Source organism: Eptesicus fuscus, chromosome 17 (assembly GCF_027574615.1).
Source record: "Eptesicus fuscus isolate TK198812 chromosome 17, DD_ASM_mEF_20220401, whole genome shotgun sequence".
NCBI lineage: Eukaryota > Metazoa > Chordata > Mammalia > Chiroptera > Vespertilionidae > Eptesicus > Eptesicus fuscus.
In genome coordinates, this window is record NC_072489.1 from 34,781,464 (window position 1) to 34,793,557 (window position 12,094).

The window sequence follows — 12,094 nt, forward strand, 5'->3', positions numbered from 1 at the left end:
TCTCATCTGGGAGGGCCCTCATTTCCTTATCAATCGTGGCAGGACCCCCTCCATCATATGTACGCATAGACAGAGCTAGTCCTTCTGTACCGTGTGACTTGTACTATATGGAACCTGAAAATTCCGGATTTGCCCCTGAAAGAGCAGAGACTCAAATACACAGGACTGTATTCGGTCACGGTACAGAGAGTCTAAAAGAGAAGAATTCCAAGCATTATTTTTTTCTTTCATGTATTTTATCAAAGAAACACATGAATCTTAAACACTGTATGCTGGGGATGAATGTTGAGAAACTTGTTTGTCCAGAACTTTGCTTGGCAGTTTGAATTTAAATAGTGAGCATTGCCCTGGGCCTCCAGATGGCTTATGGGTTTCTGCCCACAGTGAGTGCTGCTGGGCGCTGCCATGTCTGTCCTGGCAAGTTCTCAGAAGCATATGGGGCGTTCTTCCCGGCAGACACTGTCAGATGGAGTTTATGTTTCTATTTATTTTTAAAAAGTCATGGTAGACGACCAGTTTATAAATTGAGCTGCTGCTCATTATTCTTGAAAACACCATCTTTTTACTTACCACCAACTTTCCTAAAGATATAAGTAACATAAAGTAACATATGGGAAGCACAGTAAAGAGTATTCACCCTGTGTCTTATAGGATGCAAGGTGTCATCTGTGTAGCCTGTGGCTTAGCAGTACATCGGCTCTGAGCCAGAACAGAACTCGTGCTTCCGTGCACATAGTTGATCCGGGGCATGAAATGTAGAAGTGCTTGCCCTTTGCCACCTATTTGTAAGTTTAGGTCATTTTACCTTCCTTCTAGTCACTGTTTACTTTTAAGAGTTTTAAACTAACACATGGAAAGTGGAGCATCCGGTCATCTAATTTTTGATATTTATATTTATTTGCAGTCACTCGCCAAAAACTGTTCTGAAGGATGGGATGTACGATTTGTGGGGGTTTTTTTTTAGCTTCTTCTCCCTTTTCTGTTTCTCAGATTTAGTAGTTGAAGGACTGCGGTGTGTAGTTTTACCGAGAGATCTTTGCCACAGATTTCTGCTGCTGGCAGAATCCAACACAGTGAGAGGAATAGAAACCTGTGGAATACTCTGCGGAAAACTGGTATGGCCTTTGTTTCATGTCTCTGCCCCGGAAACTTCCCAAAGCACTGATGTTCTTGTGATCAGCAGAGCAGAATGTAGTAGCTTCCTAGGAGTTGCAAATATTATTAACTTTTCAGAGATTAAGTTCATAAAACTACTGTCATTATTCATGAACTATCCTTCTAGAACATGGATGGTAAAAGTTCAGGTCTTCGGATTTTCAAAACCATCTAATTTTCTAAGACAAATTTTTGTTGCCATTGTTAGTTTCCCATACATTTATATAATTAACGCTGCCTGCTTTTATCCGTGGGAGGTATCGTCTTGCCACCACTTTTTGAGAGATGTGTGCAGTACAACTAGGGTTTTGTGGTGTCCTTTAACCTTTTGCACTCGGATGTCGAGTGTGACTCGACACGGTTAGCATCGGTAGCAGCTTGTATGTCGAATTGTATTGAATGTATCAATAATTTGAAATATTAAAAAAAATCCAAATAAATAAGTTTGTATGAAAAGAAACTCCAGTTTTTTATTCTACTGCCGCGCTTTGTAAAATCTGGGGTATTTAAAAAATTAAATCCCGAGTAGAATAAAGGAATCAAGAAAAAAGCAAGCGAGTGCAAAGGGTTAAGGCAATAGTTTCAACAAACGAAATCTTATGGCACAGGCCCTATTTAAGTATGAAAGATTTTATCTGAAATATGTGATGAAAGACAATGTCAACGTAGAAGGAAATAAAAGAGAGAAGATGAAATTAATTTCTTACTTGCAAGAAAGATGAATAATGTTTCTGTTGGAAGTGGCCTTTCATAGTCTCCTTGGGTATAAGTTTCTATGTCTGGGTATAGGAACATTGTCAGCCCTAAACATTCAGCTTAAGAACTGATGTTTAATGGAATGCATACTATGTTCTATTCTCCAGTACACATTCTCCTACGGTATTCCAGTGTTTCATCCTCCTTTAGGGGCTTAATCACAAGGAACAACAACAGCCTGTAATTATTGGAATCGAGAGTCTAGGAGTCTAGGAGAAAGGAAGCACAGATGGCAAGTACAGCAGAATGACCTGCCATCTTGGTCACCTTATTTGCCCTTCAGGGGGCAGTGTGCTGTGGATGCTTCCTCCCAGGACCATATGTTGTACTAAGTTTAATTGTTTCCTTCCTTCCTTCCTTCCTTCCTTCCTTCCTTCCTTCCTTCCTTCCTTCCTTCCTTCCTTCATCAGACAAAGATGTGCCAGACACTGTGCTAGGTGTTGGCCTTCGGTAGCCTACAAGAGCCACAGTCCTTGCCACATGACGCTTGCAAAGACTGAGACAGATGATTAATTAGAAATGGGGCTGGGTGCTCTCAGTGGAAGTGCAGGATCAAGGGAACGTGTAACTAGGAAACTGACCTTGTCTGGGAGGGTCTAAGAGGTGATCTTACCCCAAGCCTGAAGAAGACATAAAGTGAGCCGTGAGTGAGGGACTGGGATGGAGGGAAGAGCTGCAATGAAGGCTGGAGGAAGAGTGGCCAGTTTGCAGGGAGCCCTAAGACTAGAGAGAAGTCTGTGGCTTCCAAGCTCAGAAGGAGTGCTGTGGAGGGATGGACAGCTGAACACAGCATAACAGCTCTTATTGAGGCTCCTGCCACCTCTTTACAACCCTCTTCCTTGCAACTCTTATCTTGTAGCTGAGGCGGGTAATTTATTTTAACTTTCTCTTGATCTAATTGCAAATCCAAAAGATTACCTAATTATGGAAAAATCCCAGTGAGTCTCCCCATAGTAGAAGAAAATCGTAAGTCAAGAAGTGAAATCCAATATAATTAAAATAAAAACAAGACCATCAACCTCGAAAAGCCTTAGAAATCTCCTCTAGTAACACCACAGAAGTATGGAACTAGTGTTTCCCCCTCCAAACAAACCCACTATTATTTTGTTCTGATTTTCCCATTATAGATGTAATATATCTAAACATTATTTATTAACTAAACTGCCATAGACCAGCCTAGGATGCTAATACCTATTTATGGTACATTTTCTATTGTGAAAATGGTTTTCACGCTCCAAACTGCTGACTCACATTTTGGGCAAATAATTCATTTCCTAGTTCAGTACCTGTACTTTGTTTTTGAATTGTGATTGGGGGAGAGGTGGGAAGTGGGGAGGATGATGCAAGTTGTGGGGCAGAAAATTCAGAACTATATGAATTTTTTTCTGCCAGTTGTTTTATTTTTATTCCCCTGTCAGGAGATGATACCTTTCTGCTAATTGTTTTCCAGACGCACAACGAATTTACCATTACCCACATCATCGTGCCAAAGCAGTCTGCAGGCCCAGACTACTGCGACGTGGAGAACGTGGAGGAATTATTCAGTGTTCAGGATCAACACGACCTCCTCACTCTGGGATGGATCCATGTACGTTTGCCCTTTGGGTCTCAGTTGTGTGTGTGTGTGTGTGTGTGTGTGTGTGTTGTTATTTTCCTCCTTGAGGAAATTCAGCTTAATTTAAATAGTCCCTACCTTTTCAATATTTTTCAAGTCCAATAAATGGCATCACATCAAAGCATTTTCTTCAATGTTAAGTCTAAATCTGTCAAATCTGAATCTGGTGAGGGTTATATTTTGCTTTTTCTTACTTTTTTCAGTGATTTTCAGGTTAAAGGAGGGAGAGACATTTGGAAATTAGTGACTTGTTTCGCTGATTTTTACAGAGTAGAATGGAGGCCTAGTGAGATTTTTAACTAATTTGTCTAGACAATTATTAATGTTCCCTTTCCCTTTAAGAAAATGTTAGAAAATGTTTCTTTAAAACAGGTTTTTGTACATATTATGTAGGAACCATATATTCCACTGTACCTCCCCTGCAGGCCAATGATGTATATAACTGTATAAACAAGCCATGGATTAGGGCCTAAAGGATGGGGCTGAAAATATTGGGTCCTACCACCCACCAGGCCATCGCAGGAACAGGAATGGGCTTAGGAATTAAAAGATGTGAGTTTAAATTTCAGCTCTGCTAAGAGTTCATTATAGGGACGTTGGCAAGTTACTTAAGCAATCTGAGTATCAGCATTCCCATCCATGAAACAGGGATCAGAATAACTGATTTAAGGTGATGGTGAGTGTTAGTTGAGATAATGTCAGGGAATTCCTTAGCACATTTTTCCAGGGACTCAGAAAATTGCAGTTGTTGGTTTTGGTGCTAATACTCTACTTTTCTATCCTTAATGTAATCTCTCTGGGGATATTTTTCCATTCAGTCTCACACATCTGGGCCTGAGGGTAGGGACAAATCATCCCACCGTTATGGGGTACTTACTGGCCAAGATTTCCAGGGCACATCCTGGGGACCTTCAAGAGCCCCTGACGAATGACGTGACCATTTTTTTACTTGCTTTATAGAGAAGTACTGAACAGGGGCAGGACACACACACACACACACACACACACACACACACACACACACAGCCGCACCCACAATGTCACCGAACATTTGGTGTTCTGTAACTCGGGAGAGGAGAGGAGAATTCAGTCCCAGCTCCACATGTAAATTTCCATGTGCCCTTGGTCAGGACTCCTAACCTCCTTCCTTCCAGGTTCCCTCATGGGCCAAGTGGGGCTAATGTAAACCTTCTCTCCCTCACCAGATTTGTGTGAGCTGTAAGCAAGATGCCAGGTTTGAAAGCCTTGTGAAAAGTATAAACTGCCTCTCAAATACAAGAGATTATTTATAATGAAGAGTTTGCAAAACATTCCATATGTCTATTTGTTTTACTTAACAGTAAGTAATGTGCCTTACTGTTTGCTTAGAAATGGCTGAATTTTAAAAGCGTTATTTAGTTTAATGTGATTTTTTGTAACAAGAATGTATTTTAAAGCAAAATAAAAATTGTAGCAAATAAATTGTAAATAAACTTAGGAAGAATGACAGTCCATTCAATTTACTTACATCGAAAAGTCAATGCTAGTTTATCTTACAAAACATTTTCCTAATTAGAAATCAGAGTTTTTCCCTTATGTCCTATGTATCTAATGTATGTAATAATGAAATTGGGTCATTTACATAATGGATTTGGCATAATTCTAGAATTCCAGGATTTTGCTTTTCGTTTAGTTCACTATACCAAATTGTTACGGTTCAGTGAAAACACTAAGATGCTATATGTCTAAACTTCAGTGATTGTAATGACTTTTTGTGAAGATTTTTATCGGCACAATAATAGGAACAAATTCTCCAGCTAATTTTTTTTCCAGATATAAGTTAGTCACAGAAAAGAAGGGCTGAATTGGAATCAGGCAGATCTGGAGTTGAGTTTAGACTTCTCAGCTTCATGAGCTCTATGACCTTTAGCATGTTATTAACTCTTCTGCTTAGCTCAGTTTCCTCATCTGTGAAATGGGGATAATAATATCACTTCTCTCATCTTGTTGTTGTAAGAATTAAATGAGATCATTCATGGAAAGTCATTCGTTCAATTGCAATAAATGGCATCTGCTGCTATTGTTATCATTGTCATCACCATTTTTTTTTTTTTTTTTTTTCATAAAGGAGGTGAGGGAGGGAAGCACCATTCTCCTAGGAGACAGTTGTCGTCAAGGAGTAGAAGTGATTCCTCCTGGCAGCAACAAAGGGCTCAGGATGCTTTGTGTGCATTCAGTCTGGAACAAAAGGGACAGGCGGAGTGACTGGTCTACTTGACCGCCTGCTCGCTGCCTCCAGAGCCCTAGAGTTCCTCTGAACACGTCTTACTTTCTCACCGAGGCATAGACGGCTCTCTGTATCAAGGGAAGGTTTTCACTGAGACAGGTATCAGGCAGTCAGGCCCTCCCACCCATGCCTTCGCTAAAGATTTGGGTTTTAAAAAATTAGGCAATTTCCATTCCTCCGTTGAGCTCGGTCTTTGCAGACCGAGTTACTTTTTTCTTTGCAGAACATGTATCTTTCTGTAAATCGAATTTGGATAAAAATGAATGGATTTTTATCTTCATTCTAGTAAATAAAGTAGAAAGGAATTTTTAAATCTTCCATCTCTTGAACAAGCTATTGTTCTACATAATGGCATGAAGCTGTTCTATGAGCCCATGCCCGTTAGTTATGACAATATTAAATTAACGCCAGCGGATGGTTTTGATTCCTTCCTACGGGCTAGGCGCTGTGCTAAGCATTCCACATGATTGTCTCATTTACTTTTCATAATCCCATGAAGATAAGATTACCCTTATGTTAGAGTCGAAGAAATGGGCGTGGGGAAGTTAAGGAACCTTCGCGGTGCTCTGCAGCTAGACCCAGGCAGTGCATGCCAAGGACCTGGTTTCATGATGTAAATGGTCACATTCCTTTTTTGAGGGTAGTTGGGTTGACTGTGAATTTTAAAGTCATTGTGGCTGCATGTGTTTTTCATATCCAAGTATGAACCTCTGATTTGTCTCTCATGAATACGTGTATATATAAGCCCCAAATCTGGAAGATAATTCCTTTTTAATCTCTTCTCATCATGTGCATATTTATTGGCTGTGCAAGGTGAGTCCCAAACACCTTGAACAACCTGAAGAGTCCCGTTCTCCCATTGGTAGGGAATGGCGATCCACATATGGGTAACAGCACCATGTGGAGAACTTATTGAAAACTTTCCTTTCGTGTCCAGGGTTTTGTATAAAGTACCTCTGGGTTTCCAGTCACAGCTCTGCTCCTGACCAGCTGTGTGACCACAGGCAAGTTACGTAAAGGAGCCTCAAGGTCCCCGTATGGAAAATGGAGATAATAACGGAGGTATCTCCTTAGATGAGTTGTAATGATTAATTTCCAGTTCTGTCTTTTCCAATAAGCAGAAAGGACATGAACACTCCCAAGAAACTCTTCTCAAAGTCATAGTTATTCCAAAGATGCAAAAAGGGAAGGTATATGTCAGCAGACACTCTAAAAAATTTCTATCTGGTTAATGATGGTAAGAAAGAAATAGCAAATAACTAGTTTTCTCTTCGAATGGTCTGTGGCCTTGCCTAAGACTCGGCTACCCCGATAAGATTGTCCTCTTCTCTTTTCATAGACACATCCGACCCAAACTGCATTCTTATCCAGTGTCGATCTTCACACTCACTGTTCCTATCAGCTCATGTTGCCAGAGGCGATTGCCATTGTGTGTTCACCAAAGCATAACGAGTAAGTGAATGAGTAAGTGCATGTGGAGGGGCTCCAGTGAGGCTGTGACTGGGGCTGCTGGGTCCAAGCGTGTCCCCTCCAAAAGGCAGGCACACCATGCCCTTGGGGGGAAAAGATTGGTGGCAGTCAGTTCCCATGCACCTGTAGCTCTACAGTCTTGCTTTTCAAGGTCCTTTTCAGTGGGAGAATCACTGGTTCTCTTTCTCCAGTTAACATGACCTTGAAGTGGATAAATTAGATGTTATTATTCTAGTTTATCATTTGAGATGTTAGTTCTACTGTATTATTTCCTGTGGTAGGAAAATTTCCAGCCTTCGTTTAATTACCTCCAAAACCTTTCTAGGTTTGGGAGACGATTATTATTGTAGAGTGATTATAAGCACAGGACCCATGTCAAGTTATATAGGAATCCAGTCTGCACCCTCAAATGGTGTGTTTAGCAGGATGCCTGACCACTGTGAGGCTGGGCCTCTTCGTCCCTGACACCTGCCCATCACAGGTTGATGTGAGCAGGAAATTCAAGATGATGGTCTATGTAAAGGGCTTAGCATGGTGCCTGGCACCGCAGCCAGCACTCCGTAAATATTTGCTGTTGCTATCACCACTATTGCCATTGTTAAGACAATTAGGAAGATCTGCCACCCGCAGTTTCCTCCAGGGGGCCTCGCTTTTCCTCTGTGGTCTCCCCAGCAGGTCAGCTGCCTCTTGCCCACGACAATCTTGCAGGTGTTTGGAGTTAGCACTGGCCCCTCCAGTGTTCCTCACCTCTTGGCCAGTCATCGTAAGATTGGTTCAAAAAATCACTGTGGAATTCCTAGTTTGCGGTGCCTTCCTCCTTCCCATTTGAGGAATATGCTTGTGCCATTCAAATAAAGCATCAGGAGAGCCCAGACGATCCTTAATTGTTGTACCTTTCCTTCACCCTGAAACTCAGCACTGGCATCTTCAGGCTCACCAGTGCTGGCATGCTCGAGGTCTCCACCTGTAAGAAGAAGGGCTTTCATCCGCACACCAAGGAACCAAGGCTGTTCAGTGTGAGTAGACCCTGTTGGATATTTAATTTTAAAAAATATATTTTTATTGATTTCAGAGAGGAAGGGAGAGAGAGAGAGAAAGAGAGAGAGAGAGAGAGGAAGAGAGAGAGAGAGAGAGAAACATCGATGATGAGAGAGAATCATTGATCACCTGCTTCCTGCACGCCCCACACTGGGGATCAAGCCCGCAACCTGGGCATGTGCCCTAACCAGGAATCGAACTGTGACCTCCTGGTTCATAGGTCAAAGTTCAACCTCTGAACCATGCCAACCAGGCATAGATATTTACTTTTTTACCTCCTTACTTTTTTTAGCAGTATAATATGGGATAAAACATTGTAGTGCTTAGTTTGGAGTTTTCCTATCTAGAACATTAATTATTATTTGTAATTTGTCCTATTATTTTATTTACTGGCCCATGTCACATTTCTATTTATGTATCTGTATGATACTTAAAATACAGTTTTCTTCAGACTCCAAGTAAGCAAACAATCCTATCTAATAAAAGAGTAATATGCAAATTAACCACCACTCCACTACACCCACAAGCCACGCCCACCAGCCAATCAGGAGTGAATATGCAAATAAACCCAACCAAGATGGCTACGGCCACAGAGAGCAGGAGGGAGGCTTGGGTTTCCCCGGCAATGGAGGAAGCCAAGCTTTCCACCTGCCCTTGCTGGCCTAGGCCTCCACTCAAGATTACAAAGTTTCAGTGATAGAAGATACATAAATCCAAACAGAAATGGCAGTGATGGAGGAAGCCAAGCTTTCCACACACCCTGGCCAGCCCAGGCCTCCGCTTAAGGCTACAAAGTTTCAATTATAGAAGGTAAATAAATTCCAACAGAAATGGCTGCGGCCACAGAGCGAGCAGAAGGCTTGGCTCCACTCCAGGCTACAAAGTTTTAATTGTAGAAGATACATAAATCCCAGATACCAGGGCCTCCACTTGGGTTGCTGGGGGGCGTGGCCGGCCTGTAAACTACCACAGACCCCTCGCTCAGGCCACCCCACGCCCCAAGGGAACCCCCACTCTGATCTGGGACATCCTTCAGGGCAAACCAGCCGGCCCCCACCCATGCACCAGGCCTCTATCCTATCTAATAAAAGAGTAATATGCAGATTGACCATCATTCCAACACACAAGATGGCTGCCCCCATGTGGTCAAAGATCCTGCCCCCATGTGGACACAAGATGGCCACCACAAGATTGCCAGCAGGGGAGAGCAGTTGGGAGGGACCAGGCCTGCAAGGGAGGGCAGTTGGGGGTGATCAAGCCTGCAGGGGAGGGCAGTTAGGGGTGACCAGGCCAGCAGAGGAGGGAAGTTGGGGGCGACCAGGCCTGCAGGGAAGAGCAGTTGGGAGGGACCCAGGCCTACAGGGGAGAGCAGTTGGGGGTGACCAGGCCTGCAGGGGAGGGCAGTTAGGGGCAAACAGGCTGGCAGGGGAGAAGTTAGGCATCAATCAGGCTGGCAGGGGAGTGGTTAGGGGGTGATCAGGCTGGCAGGCCGAATCAGTTAGGGGCAATCAGGAAGGCAGGCAGGCGAGCAGTTGGGAGCCAGCAGTCCTGGATTGTGCTAGGGATGTCCGACTGACCGTTTAGGCCCAAGCCCGGTGGGATCGGGCCTAAACAGGCAGTCGGACATCCTGCAAGGGGTCCCAGATTGGAGAGGGTGCAGGCTGGGCTGAGGGACACTCCCCCCCCCCTCCCCGTGCATGAATTTCGTGCACCGGGCCTCTAGTTCTTAAATAAAATGATATTGAATGTCTCATGAATGATTTCCACATAATGTGGCTACATTAATTTTTTTCATAGCGGTTCAAAGAAAACTTCTTAATTAGCGTTGTGTAGCCCGAAAGAAACATTATCTGGCTACAACTTTTCTTTCTAACTGATTCCTTGGTGGTTCTCTGGCTGTAACATCTGAGAAACATTAGTTTGAAGTTAGTATTTATTTTAAATAAAAATTACTTGGCAGTCTCTGTAAATGTTTTCTTTTTGTTGAAAATGGTTACACATGATTACATTTGTTCTTATTGGAAATATTTTTTTGAAATTAGGAACATTTTTAAATTAGGAAATTCATATTCCCTCCCCAAAGAGAATTTTGTTAAACATTATGATCTAAAGACATTATTTTTTCTTTCCTAGGTATGCAAACATGTGCTGGTAAAAGATATAAAAATAATCGTGCTGGATCTGAGGTGACCTGTTCTGAAGATTAGCACCGTTACCACCGGATACCTGCCCATGGACACGTGGTCCCTAGGTTTTCTCAAGATGTTTCCAGAAGTGACTGATATTTTATATTTATACATTTTAGACCAGAAAGTTTGATATTTATTGCTCTTGTGCATTTTGAAGTTTTCTTTTTGGGTTGCTCTGTCTTAAGAGTGGTCACAATGATGTTAAATCAATACCCATTAATGGAGCCAACTACTATGACCAGATAATAAATTATGCTGCAAACAATAATATGACCAGTATTTAAAGAGGTCTCTGTGTACATTTTCAGAGCATTAGATGTTTTGCTATATTTTTTTTCTCATTCCTATAAAATATAATTCCAAACAAGGAATTCTGAGGAGCAGGTGGTCTCCAAGACAGGCCATCTGCTTCCACAACCTTTCCCTGTGCTAGGAGATGAGCTGACCCCACATGTGAGAAGAACTGTGGCTGCATATGGGCTTCATATGCTAAGAAATTGAGGATAACGTCATTCAGGGAAGAGTGGGTTGTCTGTGGAGCTGGACTTGCAACGTTAACCTGCCCTTAGCTGGTGGTGTCTGTAGATGCAAAGCCCCATGCATAAGGCAAGCCACACTCTAGTTCTATAGTCTAGGATCTGCAACTTCCAATCCCACAAGTTGTCATAAGGCAGAAACAAGCCACTGAGCTACCCATAGCAGGCTCTTCCTGCGTGAGAACTGGAGCAGAATCTGGGTGGCGCAGTACTAGTATTAGGGAGTAGACCAGTGGGGGAGGAATGCTACCTCGTCCACACACACAGTGCAGGGAATACCCCTCTTTATAAAACAGGAATCATTGAACTTTGTAGTGGGTGCTAGTACATGCAGACAAGGTCATTTAGGCAACTCAGATATAAAGCCAGGAGGAAAGCGAAGGCTGGGAAAGCTGTGGTTGGCATACAAGACATTGACTGTGAAACCTTAAAATTGTTTACTCCAGTGAGTCACTGTCTGGTTGGGTCCTGGATGTAACAGTGGGATGATGGTGAATCTGCAATCTTGAGTCTGAAGAGGATGCTGAAAATTCCTCCGCAGCTTTTGCAGAAGGAAACGCATTTACGGATTGCTCAAGAAATAAGCTCCATTATGTTTCCTCCTAATAGAAAGGCTGATGAATAAAAAAAAGAAAACAAGCAACTAGATGACATTTGTTCCATTCCTGACTTTAGGCAAGGTTTCCTTGCCAACAGAACTGAGGTGTGTGTACTATTGATTTAGCAGATTCCTGTCAGCAATAAAATGTTTTACCTATCCAAGTTTGGCCTAGGGAAATACATCATTTTTAATTTGTTTCATTAGAAAAAATAACTTATTGAGGTGAAATTCACATAAGATAAAATTCAGTGACATTTAAGATATTCACAATGTTGTGTAACGACCACTTTTCCCAGCCATTGGTAACCAATCCGCATTCTGTGTCTATGGATTTATCTATTCTGGATATTTCCTATAATTGGAACCATACAATATGTGAATTTTTGTGCCTAGCGTCTTTCACTTATAACTTGTTTGAAGGTTCATCTACACTGTACCATGTATCACAGCCCTTTGTGTTTTTTTAGG

General features: G+C 42.3%; 1 protein-coding gene across 1 annotated transcript in view; it reads left to right on the forward strand.

Moving 5' to 3' along the window:
- The window catches only part of STAMBPL1 (STAM binding protein like 1), a 42,002-nt gene extending 31,150 nt beyond the window's left edge, over positions 1-10,852 (forward strand). The window contains exons 7-11 of the mRNA XM_054728902.1: positions 991-1,115; positions 3,362-3,499; positions 7,132-7,244; positions 8,179-8,278; positions 10,434-10,852. Of these exons, the coding sequence (XP_054584877.1) occupies positions 991-1,115; positions 3,362-3,499; positions 7,132-7,244; positions 8,179-8,278; positions 10,434-10,490 (533 nt within the window). The 3' untranslated portion in view covers positions 10,491-10,852. The remainder of the gene's footprint in view (positions 1-990; positions 1,116-3,361; positions 3,500-7,131; positions 7,245-8,178; positions 8,279-10,433) is intronic.
- The last annotated feature ends 1,242 nt before the right edge of the window (positions 10,853-12,094 follow it).